Source organism: Notamacropus eugenii, chromosome 5 (genome assembly GCF_028372415.1).
Source record: "Notamacropus eugenii isolate mMacEug1 chromosome 5, mMacEug1.pri_v2, whole genome shotgun sequence".
NCBI lineage: Eukaryota > Metazoa > Chordata > Mammalia > Diprotodontia > Macropodidae > Notamacropus > Notamacropus eugenii.
This window is the reverse complement of record NC_092876.1, coordinates 156,470,162-156,486,986: the sequence shown is the minus strand read 5'-3', so window position 1 is coordinate 156,486,986 and position 16,825 is coordinate 156,470,162. Positions and strand designations below refer to the sequence as shown.

General features: G+C 34.2%; 1 protein-coding gene across 3 annotated transcripts in view; it reads left to right on the top strand.

Moving 5' to 3' along the window:
• The window catches only part of CNTN5 (contactin 5), a 1,560,624-nt gene that overhangs the window by 1,392,957 nt on the left and 150,842 nt on the right, over nt 1-16,825 (top strand). For all 3 annotated transcript variants that reach the window (XM_072611297.1, XM_072611298.1, XM_072611299.1), the window contains exons 14-15: nt 7,844-7,971; nt 10,332-10,507. In XM_072611297.1, the coding sequence (XP_072467398.1) occupies nt 7,844-7,971; nt 10,332-10,507 (304 nt within the window). The remainder of the gene's footprint in view (nt 1-7,843; nt 7,972-10,331; nt 10,508-16,825) is intronic.

Genomic DNA, 16,825 nt, shown 5'->3' with positions numbered 1-16,825 from the left:
TCAGGTATTCAAACCAGGTCTTGACTCAGACTCCTATCCTCTTTCGTGGAGGTCTAGTAGAAAAAGGCCCAGTCTTAGAGTAAGAACTTGGTGTCAGACTACTTCTGACACTGACTTACTATGTGAATATGGACAAGTCAGTAAAACTCTATACCTCCCTCTCTTCATTTATAAAATAGGGGTATTAACAGTCATATGTAGTTCACAATGTGACAGACAGGATGTAAGCACAAGTCTCAGTGGCCTCAAGTCCAGAACTTCATCCACTTTGCCATGCTCTCTATAGCAATGTAGGGTGCTAGACAAGATAAAATACTAGTCTTAGAGACAGGAAGATTCAAGTCACACCTCAGAACTTTACTAGCTCTGTGTGTGATCCAAGGCAAGGCCTTTAATCTCTCTGCAACTCAATTTCTATGAGATTCTTGAAAGCAGGACTGTTTTTGCTTATCTTTCTTTGTATCCCCAGAATTTTTCATAGTGCCTGGTAATAGAAGATTAATAAATGCTTATTAACTGACTGATGATGAGGAATATAGACTCTGACCTCTAAGATTGTTTCTAACTCTAAATCTGTGATACTCTAATCCTATAGTCTATATCTCTCCATATTTTCCACCAAAATACAAATCTTTGTCTAAATCTTTGTACAAATTTCCTAGTGAAATCTAAACATCTAGGACAAGTGCCATTTACTTGGTCTGCTGATTTTGTAGCCTAATCAAAAAAGGGAGAGATAAAGAAACAAGAAATGGCATTAGTATAGCAAAACCATGAGATCACAGAGATTCTCAATAATTTCTTCTCTAAGTATTCACAGACTATCCTTTTAATAATATATCCTAAACGTTGGGCCAGAAATCCAAATCCCAATTTAAGATACCATCTTTTTTCCAGTTTATCACTTTCCAAATCTGTCAACTCTTCTTAAGTTGCTACCTTCCTTTGACAGTAATGATGGAATTGCCAATCTGTGCCCCTGGAGTTATTGGTTATTTGCCCCAAGGTATAAATTCCCTAGCAAAGCTTAGTTGATTTCTGCTAGTGACATAATTTTTCTTGGCATTAATTTGAAAAAGTTGGTAGCAGTTAGTAAGGTTAAAAAATATTTGTAAGCTCTCTGATATGTCCTAGACTTATGCCTCAGGAAGACAACATGTCTCTAGAGGCTGTGTATGAGTGGATATATAAACATAAAAAAGAGTCCTCAACCAAGGTAACAGTGCTTCTTCATCTGAGTAGCTATAGATGCAGTCATATGGCTACTATGGTTCCCCGATACACACTGATAGTTAACTTGGACATTATTGAGATAATTCATGTGTGAATAGAGCTTTTGTTGTTATTTTTGTTTGAATTGTCCAAGAACAATTGTACTTCGCTTTGAAAACACTTTTTAATAAAGCAAATCATATTCATTATCTAATTCAATAACACATTAAATAACCATTGAATTATCCTTTCCTGTCAAAACTTTAATAAGATTGATAGTAATTTGAATGATATTCACTTTTTTATGTTCCCTCATAAGAATTTTTAAATTTTTAAAATGGGTAATAGGTTTTCAGTTAGCAGACACCATCATTTGACAGATAAAAACATATTCCCATGTTGAAAGTTCTTAATCACACAAGTGGGTTGATAGCCTAAAGTATAGAGGTGTTCATAAACCATCTTTAAAAGGAAAACATAATGTGTTGCTTCCTGTCAGTAAGAAAGAACTTGTCTTAAATCAAGATGTGAAATACTGTCAGTTTCTAAAACTCAAATATTTCTCCAAAGTCAGTGAACTTTTAATCCAGCCTTCCAAAAATGGTCACTTACCAGATGCATGTTTATTATTCAAGAAATTTTCACTATCTTAAGAAATTCTGGTAATGCTATACAACCTTGAGAACTCTCATAGTAGAGAAGTTCTTAAGCTGGGGTCCATGAACGAAAATGCTTATATATGCACCTATCCTTAGTAGTATATATAAAACTATTCCAACATTAATATATAATCATTTTTCAATATGTCACATTTATTTTGTAACTTATGTATTTTATCTTATGTACTTAAAACATCATTTTGCATTTAAGTTGTTTTATTATATAATGTATATACTTTGTCTTATGTACTCAAAAAGTTATGTTTTAAAATTAGCTATTTTGTAACCTATGTATTTTATCTTAGGTATTTAAAAACTTTATAAGGATACATCCATAAACTTCAGCAGGCTGCCAAATGGATGCCTGACACAAAAAAAAAGGTTAAGAACCCCTGTAGAAGAGCAATTATTTTAAGTATAAAATATATCCTGAAATGTATCTGTTTTTAATAGTGTGTATCATGCAGCTTGTATCTATATAGGAATCTCAAAATATTCAAATCTCTGAGCTTAAAAGAGCATTAGAAGCTACCTAATCTAATACATACCTGAAAAAATAACACCCTCTACAGCTGTGAAGGCAAGCTCAAATGGAAACAAATTCCTGCAGCAGTGTATTGACTTAGAAAACCACAAGTTACCATTATCTCTGTTGTATTATATTTCAATTTATTTTGTTAAACATTTAAACATTATATTTAATCTGGTTCAAGCCTCAAAAGTGTTGTGGGTCACTGTGGCAGATGACACTTCTACTCTGTAGCATTCTCCATAAGAGGTCAGTCATCCAACCTCTACTGAAGAAGCTCCAATGATGAGGAGCCCACTATCTTCTGAGAAGGTTCTCATGAGATTAACTTCTTACTAATCCAAAATCTGTGTCTCTGCACTCTTTACCCATTGTTCCTAATTTAACATTCTCTGACCAAATGAATAAATCTAAACCTCTTTTAAATGGAAGCCCTTTAAATTGTTGATGGTAGGTATCACCTCCTTCCTAAATCTCTCCTTCTGGGTAAACACCCCCAGTTTATGAGCTGGTAGCTGTACAGCATATTTGTTATTATTCTTTGCTTCCTAATTAGCATTCTTTGGATACTTCTTGGTTTGTTGGTGTCCTTCCAAAAATGTAGCACTGAGAACTGAATACAAATGAACAATTATTGAATGAGTGAGAATGGTTATGCATGGATCTTTAAGGATAAATTGTAAAACACCTCTATTTTGACACCATTTGCTCTAAATTATCCAGAAGAGATTGTGGTATGGATAATATCATAATACACCAAAATGCCACTTCTGTACTTTTAGTTGTATAGCAAGCATGTTACACTTCTAACCTATAAAAACATTGGATGTCTCTAACATGGCAGAATTACTACCACTAGTTTATTTGAATTGAGAGAAAAGTTAGTTGTCATCTTGTCTAATCATCTTTTTTTACTTGTGTGTATATGTGATATGATATGGCTAAAAATTAGTATATTTAGTAAATATTTTTTTCAAAAACTAAGTAACAGTGCACTATTACAGGGTGCAAATACAAACATACTGAATGATCAAAATAAAGTAAAACATATCATTAAGAAACTAAAGTTTTGGAACCACAAAATTAAGAACAATAGAGTACTTTATGACATTACATAATTTTTTTAATTTAAAAATGAACTATTTTTAACCAGATTGTTAAGAAAGATATTTTTGAAATGACTTTTAATGAATATTTTCATGTAACTTCTAATAACTTGATTTGGATTGGCAACCTTCTGGATGAGGAATTGACAACAGATGAAAAAGATAATTTAATTGACACATCAACAGATTTTTCAACTATAAACATAATTTGTAAATAACAGCCTTACAAATTTTTTGGCTAAACAATAAAAAATGAATCTCTGTATTTCAGCATGGGATTTGATAAAACTTTCCTATCATTTTTCACCACATATTTGTGTGAGGGCATTTTCACTTTATTTTTGTTTTAAATCAAAACAAAGGGAAAAAAACTAAATTCTAGACTGTATTTGTAGAGTGTTAAACCAAATATTGCAAACTCTTGTACAAATAAAAATGTCCAATATCCAGACTAAGTTTTCATATGATCATTGTTGTATGCTAAACATCTTCTAAGATGTAATTCATTTTATTAGAATATTATTTGTATTAAACATAATTTGTAAAATAAAGTTAATGAGAAGTTATGCAAGATATAAAAGATATTGCTGGATTCATTCTTTTATAGAATGTCTCATAAAATATTCATAATTATTTTATATTATTTTTCTAATTTTATATTTAGAATTTTAATAATTACAGGTAAAATAGAACTTTCTTATAATTATAGTGTATAAATTTTAATTTAAAGATTTGGGAGGTAAAAATTATCATTGTGTAGTTATAAGCATTCAATGAATAAATATAAAAGAATATTATAAGTGGTGTAGAATATTACCTTGGAAATTTACAACATGTTTTTTTTTTGTTATTGAAAGGGCTTCACACCATTAAAAATGTTGGGAAACTGGCTCAATATAAAGAATAAATGCCTAACTATTACAGATATGCAAATGTGGAGTTGCTGCCCCACTAGAGGAAGCAGGAAATGACAGGTTTCCTCCTCACTATAGGTCTTTGAGCAAAGTTTCAATTTCCATTTGTTGTTGATGTGATAGAAAAGTTTCTTATGAATGAATTGAATTGAATCGAATAAAATAATCATTAAAAAGCAGCTATTACGTTTCTATTATGGACCAAGCATTGTGTTAAGCACTAGAGAGAAAATACAAATGGCCAGGTAGTAGCTTCCCTCAAGCTTACATTGCAACTGGGAGAGACAACATATACAGGGGAGCAGTGGCCAGGGAGAGACTCTTATCTGTAATAATAGGGATAGGGATAGTAAATTGAGTCATAAGAGAAGAAATTGGCACTTCCCTTCCTGGAAATTTGGCAGAGTTCATTTGATCATGATTCCAGAATGAGGTTTAGTTTGGGGTTTTTTTGGAGGTGGGGGGGGCGGTATAGTGAAGAAAGGTAGGTAGAGATGCTGTCGAGAAGATGATTAGGGAGTGGAGAGTGAAGTGAATCATGGCTGGGGTATTTCTGAAATACTGGGCCAGGAGCCAGTCAGAACAAATGGCATGGATTTTTTTTTTTTAATGATCTCTGAGGTTCTTGATAGCTTTGAGATTCTCTGAAATAATTGTTAAATTTTAACACTCGTATTCCTAGATTTGAGAATATCACAGGAGAACATTTTTGCACCTTTCCATAAGTCTGTTGTGATATGATATAGAGATCAGCACTTGAGAACCAAATCCAGAATAATTTTTCAAGCAACCCATTGGCATTGGGATGGGTCAGGGAATAAATGGGTGATGAAGAGGAGAGGATCAGCTAGAAGGAGGAAAATATGAGAGCATAAAAGGAAGGGAGAATGAGCTGATCTCACCAGAGATAAGTCTATCTGCATTCCAGACCCATATATGCACTAGAACACAGACCCAGAAAGATAGGAGCTGTCATTGTTGTTTTTGGAATTCTAGAATTCATCCAATTAAAAGTTGGCAGCTTGGTCATATAGTGGATAGAGAATTAGAGTTGGAGTCAGGATCATCTAAATACAAACCCATCTTCAGACACATACTATCTGTGTGACCCCAAGCAAATCATCTATCCTCTCTGGGCCTCAGTTTCCTCCTCAGTAAAATGGGGATAACAATTACACCTACCTCACAGGAATTTGGAGAGGAAATAATGAGGTAACATATGTAAATCACTTTGCATTCCATAAAGTGCTACATAAATGCTAGCTATTGTTATTAGCCATTAAATTAAAGGCGTGTGGATTCACATATGCATACATTTACATCAGTTATCACTTTGGATGTTCAGTAAAAGATTAAAATTATGGATTGGGTGGATAATATGGAAGTCACAAAGCAGCTAATCTGCTTTCTCTAGGGAGCTGATAAGTAGTGAACTGGCAGAAATAAATGTTACTTTTTTAAAATGATTTATTATAAACCTAATAGTATGCATCAATACAAATAACGGAACTTGCTTTGTAGCTATTTATGTTTAAATAAATGAATTTCAGTGTTTAAAGTGTCATAACTCTTTAGTCACTTCCTCCAAGGTTGCATCAGGGTTTTGCATCCATTCTCATTCACTTCTTCTATCATATGGTCATAATTCATATGCTCTATGAACTTCTGGTAGGCTTTTTTACCTTATGTTATTTTAGAAATTTTTTACCTTATGTTATTTTATAAAGTCCTTTCCATATTTTTTATAGTCTTCATATAAGTTAATCATAACTGTATGATGATATTTCATTATATTGATTTATAATTTTTAATCATTCCCCTTTTGTTGGATAAACATTCTTTTCCTACATTCTACTCAGGGATGCCTCTAGAATGTGCAACATTAACATTAGCTTTGGGAAAAGAGAATTTTTCACTAGTTATTGTGGAGGAGAGATAACTACAAAAAAACAGGGCTGCCACTTTACCTCCGAAATAGACCCTGATGATCAAAGGGGGATGTTAACATCCCTCATGCTCCTTATTAGGAGAATTCCTTAGGAGTTCTTAGTGAAGAATAACTGCCAATGTCCTGGCTTCTGTAAGGAAAAGTGGCCATTTATAATTTCTTCTTTGAGTCTTACAATAACCCTGTGAAGCAACTATTAAAGTAATTATTATTCTTGTCTTATAAAAAAAGAAATGGGAGCACAGAGAGGTTAAGTGATTTGCCGGAACCCTATCTGCCTGCCTTTCAGTTCCAGAACTCTGGCCACTATACTATAGTGCCTCTTTTAAGGGAACTATATCCTGCTGGTAGTATGGGGCCTTCCAATAAATCTCTCGTATCAAAGAAGGAGAAACAACTGCGGCCAGAGATAGTTGGCATAGTGATTAGAGCACGAGATTTGGAGTCAGGAAGCCTTGGGTTCAGGTCCTGTGCCTAACATTTCCTTTTCTGAGTGACCTTAGAGTAATCCCTGAACTTGGACCTCTCTGAAATTCAATTTTTATGTCTTTAAAATGGAAAAATAATAGCACATCTTGTATACCAGCTGAAGTTGTTTTGAGGTTCAAAAGAGGTAATATATTCCAAATGCTTGACCAACCTTAAAGTCTTACAGAAATGTCAATTTGTTATTATTTGTTAAAGGTTTAGCTAAGCACTGGTGTTGACCCCATAGATAATCTACTCGAAATACTTGCATACCTCCAGTGCCGATCAGTGGCCATTCCCAAAAGGTAATAAAGAAGATGATCCAAATTTTAAACTTTAGAAATATTTAGTAATGCATTAATTTTTCACCTTCATTCAGAACTTGAGGTCATCTTTTAACAAACATCTTGAAAACGCCCAAATTCAAACTCTGAAGATCGAGTTCTTTAAGGAAAAAATTGCCGAGTGAGCAAGCAAAGTTGTAGATCTTATTTTCATCCCTTTGCTGCACAGTTTGCACTACAGAGCAACTGCCATAAATCATCTTTGGGCTGTATACAATTAATTTTATGTTCTATGCCTGTCCTCCTCTACTTTTTACCCTGGTGTCTTTTTATATTTGATTTCTAAGGTCACTCTCAGTTTGAGGGGAAATAGCTATACTTAATATTAAAATATCACTGGGTGATATTATAGTAGCAAGTTTTAATAACCAAATGCAGGGTCACCTTTTTCCCACAAGTTTTCAGATTAGCTGTCAGTAAGTGTCCAAAAGAAAAAAAATAGCCCATTGCTCCATAACCCCTTTGAAGAGAAGAAGATATAACTAGATAGGTTGTAGAATGTTCTGGAAGGGTAAAATGTTTCTCCCATCATTACTTACTCCAACAGTGATTCTTTGTCTTATTTATTATTACCATAGAAGTGATTTCAGATGTCATCAGAGTTTCTTACAACTTAGTGAATTTGCAGTAATACAGGAAAAATTCTTTTCTGATCATTTTCAGAATAGCTATTCTTCCAGATGGGAGTCTCCGGATCCTAAATGCTTCTAAATCGGATGAGGGAAAGTACGTTTGCAAAGGGGAAAATGTCTTTGGTTCAGCTGAAATCCTAGCTTCTGTATTTGTGAAAGGTAAGAGAACCTAACAGTTCTATTGGCATGTTCTACAAGTTTCATGAACACTTCTCTCCATATCAGAAAGCTTTTTGCCTAGAAATAAAAGGATATTAATATTGTGCATATGTGCACCCATAGAGTATTAGGGGCATAAGAACAAATATAGACAAATATTCTCTTTCTACTGATGAGGGAGGTCAGAGCATCACCTCTAGAATCATGGGATATGGGTTCAAGTCTCATTTCTGATGCTCACTACACATGTGACCTCAAACAAGTCACCCTCCCTGACTCAATTTTTTCATCTTCATACAAAAAATTTAATTAACCAGAACCCTGACTTTTTCTGGGGTTCTAGATTGTCTCTAAGATCCTTTCCTGTTATTCATTTATGATCCTATGACATTATAATCTTTCAAAAACCACTTTATGAACTCTTAGGAGTATTGTACATGTGATCTATTGTCATCAGAGCCATCATCAGCCAGTCCTGGCACATAAGTGCTTGATAAAAAGCTTGACTGTCAGTCAATGAAGAATCATTTATTAAGCACCTACTGCATAGCAAGCACTGTGCCAGTCTTTGCCTGTATCATCTTTTAGAGAGATACAGATACAGTCTTTATGAGAGATACAGATGAGTTGAAAGCCAACTGTATTATTCAAAAAAAAAAAAGAAAGAAAGAAGCTTTGGTGGTTACCATAGATTCAAAGCAGTTTTCTATACCTTGTCTATCTACAGATCTCTATCATCAGTGTTGATATGATTCATAATAATTGCCCTGGGTCAGTGCAAGGTCCCAAATGATCAAAGACAAATTCAATTATATTAAGTACAACCTGTCCACTAAAACAGTAGCAAGTTCAACTGTGTTTAGTCATATTCAACTCTTTGTGACCCCACTTGGGGTTTTTGGGGTAAAGATACTGGAATGGTTTGTCATTTCCTTCTTGAGCTCATTTTTTATAGATGAGGAAACTGAGGCAAACAGGGTAAAGTGACTTGTCCAGGGTCACACAGCTATTAAGTGTCTGAGGGATATGTGTTATCCTGATACCAGGCCTGGTGCTCTATCCACTGCATCACCTACCTGACCTAAAACAGTAAAGAGACCAACATCCTTGTAAAATATATTCAGTGACAGAGATTGAAAAAGGTTTTCTTCTTAATCCCTAGTTAATCAGAATCTTTGTTTATCTGCAATATTGCATTCTGATTAATTTAGTTTGTGTATTCTGCCTTCTCCAAAGATATTAGTTTCTTGATTATACTATACAGAGTACCTAATTTCTTGAGATTTCATATTTAAAATATGTTCTGTCCTATGGTTGTTTTTTGTGTTTTGTTTTGTTTGGTTTGGTTTTTTTGATTACAAGGCTCCTTAGAAGTCATTCAAATATTAGGGAATTTAATATTTCTCTTGCTTTGACTCAGAAATACCCTAAAGGAAAACTCTGTGGATTTATACAGATATCATAATATCATAATACAGCTCAAACCCTCATTTTACTCATGAGGAAATTGAATCTTAAGTGAGGTTACGTGAGTTATTGAGGTCACACAGATGCAGGATTTGAACCAAGGTCTTCTGATTCCAAAGCTAGCACAAGTCTCCCAAGATGGGCAAGATCCTAGAAGACCAGCAAAGATAGGGTTTTCTCTACCTTGTGATTCCACAGTTACATTACCACATACCACAGAGCCAGTACAGGAGAATCTTGGGAGAGGGAGTCATACTAAAGTGTGTATTTCACATTCCCCTTTCTCTTTGTCCACAAAAACATGATACCATCTTGGATTTCTGAAAGAAAAAAGCAGAATGGAAATTCTATATTATCTTTTCAATTTAATCCTAGTTTATAGTACTACATTTCAGAAGGATATAGCATGGCATCCTCTATACCAAAATGCCAAGAAGTAAAAGAGTAAGATTCATTTTCATAATTTGCAACAGGACACTTCTAAGTTGAGCTTAATCAATAGTCTGTTTTCTTTTTGTCTTTCTGACAAACCAGTTCAATCATTGTTTTCACTAAATTGAACAGTTATTCAGGAATCATGTAGCCATAACATTTATTAACTCACTTTCTCCTCTTCTGGAATAAGTGGCATATCCTAATGAAGTGGATGCTGACCAAGTCAACTACACAGTGGGATTTCCATTATATAGTGAATGTCTCTAATAAAAAAAAAAAACTATAGTTGGGAAGCAAGTAATTTATCTTATCAGGGTTCTGTTTATTTGAATGAACAATTTGACAGCATAGTATTTATGTGCTTTCAATAATTGCAGTACTTATGTTCTGTGGTAGGTTTTTAAATTAAGCTTCATGGAAGTCAATCTCACCATTTCTTCCTTCATGTGTTGTCATAGAACCTACAAGGATAGAACTTACTCCCAAGAAGACAGAATTAACAGTGGGAGAAAGCATTGTCCTCAATTGCAAAGCCATTCATGATGCCAGTTTGGATGTCTCTTTCTACTGGACTTTGAAGGGACAGCCTATTGATTTTGAGAAGGAACGTGGACATTTTGAAAGCATCAGGGCCGTAAGTGAAACATGTTTTTATTTTTTTGTGTATCACAAATTTCATAGCTTTTCCCAACTATTAAATTCAAATCAAAATAGAAAATAATTGACTGAAAATAATAGCTTTAGTCCATACTTTAGAATTATAGCAAACATTCAAAATAATGATAATTATTTAGGGACCCTAATGTGAAATAAATGATACTTGTTTCCCCAATGGGTATATACAATTTTGATTGGAAATTATTTAATATATTAGTAGCTATCTTACATTAATATTACCATTTCTTACCTTAGAACATGCATTAAAATAGTAATGAGAAAATGTACACATTAAATAGTCTTTTACATCTTTTTCTAGAAATTATATTTTTTTTTAAATTGAGTAATTTCTTATAAATTGAAGTTTCACCATAAAATTTGTTATCTAAATACCATATTGGTTGGCATGTGTCTTACACAAGCATTTGTAATCATTTAGTTTTTGATCCTACATCCTTTTCTTCATTCTGTCTATTATTTTTCTACATCACAAGCAGCAAAACTATTCAAAATGTTTCCTGCTCCAAGTTCTCCGTAACAATTTCAGATGGTCTTCTAAATTCAATTTTAGCTGTATATCTGAAATAGCCAGTTAAGGGCACTTGAAAAAGACAGAGTTAGCAGTAGAATAAGCTTTCAAAAAGACATTCTGGTTGGAAATGTCTCTTCCAAAAGACTAAAAAGATTCGTTCAGATTAAGCATTTTGATCAAAATCTTACTGCTCCATTAATATTTAGTCCTTCCCTAATATTATCTTATTATTCATAGAGACAGTAACGGTATTCAACTACCAATATAACATGCTCTTGGTTTGTTTTTTAAATAAATATGATTATCTGTTCAATAGCATAAAATTCATGTGTTATCTATTTTTCCATTTTATTTTCCTTGATACGATTCACCAGAAGGAAGCAGAACCTCAGAATGTTTATTTCACTCTGGTTCAACTTTTGATCCATATAAAGGGAAAACTTCCACTGTGCCATTCAAAAAACCCAGTCAACTTTCAAAATTAAAGGGATTTAATTCATGATGAATAGGACCGATTAATATTTGTGCACTACTAAATTGTCTTCATTGTTATGTTTTCCTTCATCCTTTTCACTGAGCTAATAACTAACATAGACCAAGGAGTTGAATGTTAAGCTATGAATCTCATGAAACTGAAACCAGGGAAATTTGCCAATTGGACGGAAATGGTTTTTTAAGTGTTATTCTATTTGATTATAAAAATACATTATAGTAAGGACATAGGTGTATATGTATTTTAAAGTCTAAAAATTAGTGTGTACTTTCTCCCTTTTAGGTACCCTATGAACTTTTACATACTACTTGCATAAATCAATGAACTTTTTGATGAAATTATTTCAGTTCTGGTTTTGCCCCTGTGGTAGTCATGCAACCCTAGCTTAAGAGCCTTCATTTGTGTCAATAAACACCTTGGAACACCATTAGAATTCTGTTTTTCAGGATAATAATGCCTGTCAGGTCAGGCTGTTAAACATAATCATTGTGTTTTGGGGAACATGATTTGGTCACTTGACATGTAAGCTCATGTAGCAAGAAACCATGATATAGTGTGTAGTTGAGAAATGGAAGAGCAAGAACTTTTTATGTTCTTGTGAAGTAAGAGAAAATAGCTTCTTATGAGAAAATTTGAGACTGCTTTTGATACAATTAGAATAACTGAATGAAATGTGTGTATCAAGCCAGACAATAACAGAAACCTAGAAACTGGATTTATATGGTACATATAAAATCAAAATAGACATTGGACTGCCTGTATAGTGTTAAAACAAATAATAAAACAAATAATATTTTAGTGAAAAAAGGCAGTAACTTTGGGTTTAGTTTTATATAAATCATATAAATGGTAGTTTTGGATTTTTTACCTTTTAACTCAAATGTTGCTCTCTTAAAAACACAGTGGGAGTTGGGCATATGTCCCACTCAGCTGTCAAATTGATCTTAAAGCATGATCTGATGATGTCACCTTTGCTATTCAATAAATTCTAGTATCTCTCCATTACCTCTAAGATCAAACATAATCATTTAATATAATATCATTTAAAACCTTTCAAAACCTGACCCTTTTCCTACCTTTTAAACTCTCCACATATTCTAAGATCCAGTGCAACTCCTTGTTTTTCCTTACCCAAGACTCTCCATCTCCCAACTGATCATTTTCACAGGTACCCCACCCTTCCACCATTCCTAGAATTCTCTCCCTCCTCCTCTCTGTCTGATGGCTTCCCTGGCTTCCTTTAAGTCTCAGAGAAGATCCCACCTTCTACAAGAAGCCTTTCTTGATCCTCCTTAACTCTAGTTTCTTCCCTCTGAATCTTCTCCAGTTAATCCTGTATATATTGTCTTTGTGCATATATAATCCTGTATATATTGTCTTGTTTGCATGTTGTCTCTCCTATTACACTGTGAGCTCCTTGACATCAAGGGTTGCTTTTGGCCTTTATTTGTAGTCTCTGTTCTCAACACAGTGGCTTCCATACAGTAGACTCTTCATAAATTCTTATTGTTGGACTGTCTAAAACTGAGAGACTATTAATATTTGGCATTCTAATGTATATTATGTTTCATATTTAATAACTCTGTACTTCAATTAGAGATAATAATTAAGGATATATCAAACTCAGAAAATCAAAGAAGTTATTTTAACATGTGAACTTTGAGGACTGTAATACTGTGATGGGTGTATTCATAGCTTTGTGCTTATTCTTTGTAAACCATGTCTGCACAGTGCCATCAACATACACTGTATGATGTCTACAACTTTTAAGGAAAAACCATTTCCTCAGTATTCAAATAGTCCATACAATTTAGGCACATAACTTCACAGACAATGATGTGAAATAACAAGAAAATGGTCAATTGAGTATACAGTATAGACTTGGCCTCAAGTAGGATGAATTTGGTAGAGTATAGGGAAATGTCTCAAGATTCACATATGTTTCGAATTTCACTTCATAACAGATAGTCTAAGTAGAACATAGGAAATCACATTTTAAAGCTCTGGCTTTCTAACATAAGATAGAAATAGTCACAAATGAATACGTACATATATACATCATTAATGCAAAGTAATTATCAGAAAGGTTAATAACATTAATTTTTTTTTCAGTCAGTCAATAAAAATCTGTTAAGCACATACTACCTGCCAGGAAGGATGCTAAGGGCTGGGGACATTAAAAGATAGTCCTTGTCCTTAAGAAGCTAGCACTCTAGCACAGGAGAGAATACAAAAGCAATTATGTACAAACAAGCTGTATAAATTGGAAACAGGATAAATAAAAGATAAGTAACAGAAAGAAGATATTAGAATTAAAAGGGAATTGGAGAGACTTCCTGTACAAAGCGATGTTTTAGCTGGGTCTCAATGGAAGTCAGTAAAACCAGGAAGCAGACATGAGGAGGGAGAGAATCTTAGACATCCAGAGAAAATATCTGGAATCAAGAGATACAGTGGCTTGTAAGAGGAACAGCAAGAAGGCCAGGGAATGGTTTTGTGAATTTAGAAAATTGTTTCATGGGTTACACTTCAGTTCTGTATCCCATTTGGAAAACTCTGCTGTGCCTTCAATGAGCCTAAGCTGCTATCTGCCACAAAACCCACTCTTAATACCAGTGCCCAGTCTTCCTTAATCTTTTTGCCTTTCCTCTTAGATTACCCCTAATTTATCATTTTATATATATATATATATGTGTGTGTGTGTGTGTATACACATATTTATACACACATGTGTATATATACACATATACACATGTATGTGTATGTATATACATACACATACATGCATAACACATATGCATGTTCATATACACAGGTATCTTTAAGTACATATATTCCACATACTTTATAGAAAAGTATTTGTACATGTTTATATATCTATATAGATATGACATGTATTGCTAAATGTGGACCATCTGTGCCCAACATGTGGAAGAGCTTTGCAAGCTTGTATTGGTCTCACCAGTTACAGTCAGACATATCGTATTTTGACCTCAACATAGTGGCATCATTTTGGTTCTCTTTGAGAATGGACAACAACCAGCTACAAGTACCATATATATATATAACCCTAAATCCAGCTCTAACACTAACTTTAACCCTAACTCTAAATGCACGCTCATGCACTTGAGTGCTGTAGACAGCATTACCCCAGGTTCAAGCTTAGGGAACAATCTCATTGTCTGTCTCCTATCTAACCACATCCCTGACTTTACACACAAATATGTCAGCAAAGTCTTTTTCAGGTTTGGACTTCCCTTACATGTCTCTGTTTCATGAGTCCCATAGCCAAAGCAGTCATTGACAAGTGATCAGGCTACTGGTGATAGACCTCACCAGGTTTAGCAAGGCTAATCCCCAGAAAGTAGACGTAGTCTATCGCCAGTTCAATAGTTAAAGCTTTTCTAGCATAGTGAAACCTGCCTTAGCTTCCATAGTAAAGTATTGGAATGGTACTTTGTAGAGGCATGAAGCAATAAAAAGTCATTGATCACCAATGCCTAAATTTTAAAATACAGTCTAATTGTTTTAGGAGGTCAGAAAAGGGGGGAAATTAAACATGGTCTTGAAGAGTGAGGGAGACTTCATGAAAGAAATGGAACTTCTTTAGTACCTGAAAGGATAGATAGAATTTCAACAAGTAGGGAAGAGAAGGAGGTAACTATGTGGCACAGTGGATAGAGTGAAGGACCAGGATTCAAGAAGACCTGAGTCCAAATCTGGCCTCAAACACTTACTAGTGGTGTGACCCTGGATGAGTCATTTAACCCTGTTTGCCTCAGTTTTCTCAACTATAAAGTGAGCTGAAGGAGGAAATGACAAACCACTCCAGTATCTTTTCCAAGAAAACCTCCAATGGGGTCACAGAGTCAGATAAGATTGAAATGACTGAACAACAAAGGAAAGAGAAGGAAGGGTAATTGGGGCAAGGAAAAGAAGTGAAGGCAAGCATGAGTATAATGAATACTATAATAGTAAAAGAAACTTTGTGGTTGGGACAGAGGGTTTGTGTTGAGGAGCAGTGAGAGGTTAAACTAGATACACAAATTGTGAAGGCAATGAAGTAGGTTGGTCATCCTTTCTTCTTGAAGAGGACCTAAATGATGTCACCATGATAAAGTGAAGATTCAATGTATATGACTGTGGCTGATCAAACCAATATGGCCTTGAAATGTTCTACCACAGATTGGACACAAAGAGTCCATGTGAACATTTTGGGTGGTTACTCCAAATCTGTGCATCCTACAATGAAGTAATGCCACTCCTAATAGAGGAGTTTGAATTTGGATTTTTAGGTAGACCCCAAAGACAATTTTTATAGGATCACAGATTTATAGGTAGAAGGAACCTCTTAGGCTATTTAGTCCAAACATCTCATTTTACAAAGGAGGAAATAAGTTTGGGGAAGTTAAATCACTTGCCCCAAGGTCACACATATAGAAGGCATCAGAATCAGGATTTGAACTCATGCCCTCTAACTCCAGAACCAGTGTTCTTGGGCAAGTCACAACTTCTTAGGTAACTAAGTGACAGAGTAGATATAGCATTTATCCTAGAGTAAGGAAGACCTAGATGTGGCCTCAGACATTAGATAAATGCATGACCTTAAGAAAGTCACTTAAACTCTATCTCAGTTTCTTCACCTATAAAATGTGAGCAATGATAACACCTACTTCACAAGGCTGTTGTGGGGATTGAACAAGATAATATTTATAAAGCACTTAGTATAAGTCTGACATGTGATAGTTTTTATTAAATGCTTGTTTCCTTCCTTTCCCTTCCCTTTCCCATTCCCTGGGTCTCAGTTTCCCCATCTATAAAAGGAGATTAGACTAGATGGATTTTGGGTTGCCTTCCACTTCTATATCTATATAAGACTATGAAAATTTCCTTGGGACTCTGTCTATTATACTCTTTTCTTTTCTTCTCCATTTTCATCTGAAATTGCTGTATTTCATAATGAGGCCAATCTCAAAAATTGAAGAGTGAACAGTATTCAATTTGAAGCATTCTCTTTGCCCAGTAGATATTAATAAGGTGAAAATAAATAAAATTAGAGGAATCCAGATGAAGGTTGAGCTCACAAGACCTCAAAAAGGAAAATCTACTTCTGGATTCTAAAGTGTGGCTAGGACCGCTTTCTCTGTTTACCTTTGAAAATTATAATCCTTTTTTTCTGCCAAAAATCTAATTGCAATTCTTCGTGTCTCTAAACTTCAAACTGACTTTCTTTAGTGTATTCTTTTTGAATTACTTTTGAAGTTTCCCCA